Consider the following 1,356-nt stretch of genomic DNA (forward strand, 5'->3'; position numbering starts at 1 on the left):
GCACATTTTTGTACTAGGTATAACCTGGCACACAATTCAAACTCATTTACTAATGTTTTTAAAATTTACATTAAAATAAAACGTGCAGTTTTCAAATCATTGCAATCGTAATCAGATACGTACATTTCACTACATTTTGTCTGAGACACATAGGTGGGTATTATAGTATACTGTATTGTAATAGATTATAATCACTACAGGCTGCTATGTCTTTATAGCTCACTGTGCCAGGGAGATGGTTCTAATGTGCTCACTATAGACTTCTATTTGCTCCTTTAATCCTTCTTCTTAACGATGAGGGGTCCTACATTGTCCCCACAGGCAACATTATGTCCATTGTGGGTGCCGTCACAATATGGGAACTGAAAGAACAAAATTTGTTAGAAAATTTATTGCAAAGAAAACTGTAACTTTGTCTTTATGAGAATTAAAATGGCTACCAGTAAACCTCACTTTAAGTAATATTTCATTCTACCGATAAATAAAATCTAGGTCCTTATAGCCAGCTCTACAAAACTTAATGAAATAAATATGACGATGCAGGACTCAAAATTCAGGTGTAACAATGAAACTAAATCCTTGGGGGAAAAAAAAAATGCTAAAAGCTTAAGAATCCTCAGTAATCATCAGCACTAACACCACTGAAATAATAACTAGCATCTTGGATTAATATCAGATACCCATTAAAATACTGAAAGGCAAATAAAGACTTATCATTACACCATGAGAGTTCACCACAAAAGCCATCCTTGATACCACAGCATTTCCACATAAAAGCGTAAAAGCAATTTTCACTTCAGCTCAAGGCAAAGAGGCCCAGAATTTCACATGATACAGCATAGCAAGACCATGAAAGAGGAAACCAAAATATCAGTAACTATGCCTTCATCCTTATTCTTGACATGCTTAGGCAACTTAAAATATCTGCTCACACTCATTGACAAAAGATGTGCTGCAGGAGACCACCCTTTAGCGGATTTTATTCTATACAACAAAGAACACTTTTATAAACAAAGAGCCTGGGAAAAAAGTTCTACATACATTCAGTCTCACCATTCAACTGTGTGGCACAAATTACAACATCAAATGCATAGCAATGACAACACTGTATGACTAGAAGTGGGTTAACTATCTAACATTTCACAATTTCATAAAAAAATACAAAAATAAGAAAATAAGAGAAAAACATTAGTGTGAAAGGTCTAAAAATAATGGTTCATACTTCTGTGCACACCTATTAATTTTTACTTAAATTTAATTACATGAACCACTTGCTAAATGCATTAAAACTGTACATCCATGATACTTTGTAAATATCTAAGAAGACCAGCAATGGACTTACTGTCTAACTGACAT

The 1,356-nt window shown here is 33.8% G+C and overlaps 1 protein-coding gene across 1 annotated transcript in view; it reads right to left on the reverse strand.

The window, feature by feature from the left end:
- LOC119592532 (CDGSH iron-sulfur domain-containing protein 2 homolog) overlaps window positions 1-1,356 on the reverse strand; it is a gene marked incomplete in the record, with an annotated part of 9,308 nt that overhangs the window by 486 nt on the left and 7,466 nt on the right. Inside the window, 1 exon segment of the mRNA XM_037941392.1 lies at window positions 1-362. Within this exon segment, the coding sequence (XP_037797320.1) occupies window positions 276-362 (87 nt within the window).

Source organism: Penaeus monodon, chromosome 30 (genome assembly GCF_015228065.2).
Source record: "Penaeus monodon isolate SGIC_2016 chromosome 30, NSTDA_Pmon_1, whole genome shotgun sequence".
NCBI classification, from domain to species: Eukaryota; Metazoa; Arthropoda; class Malacostraca; order Decapoda; family Penaeidae; genus Penaeus; species Penaeus monodon.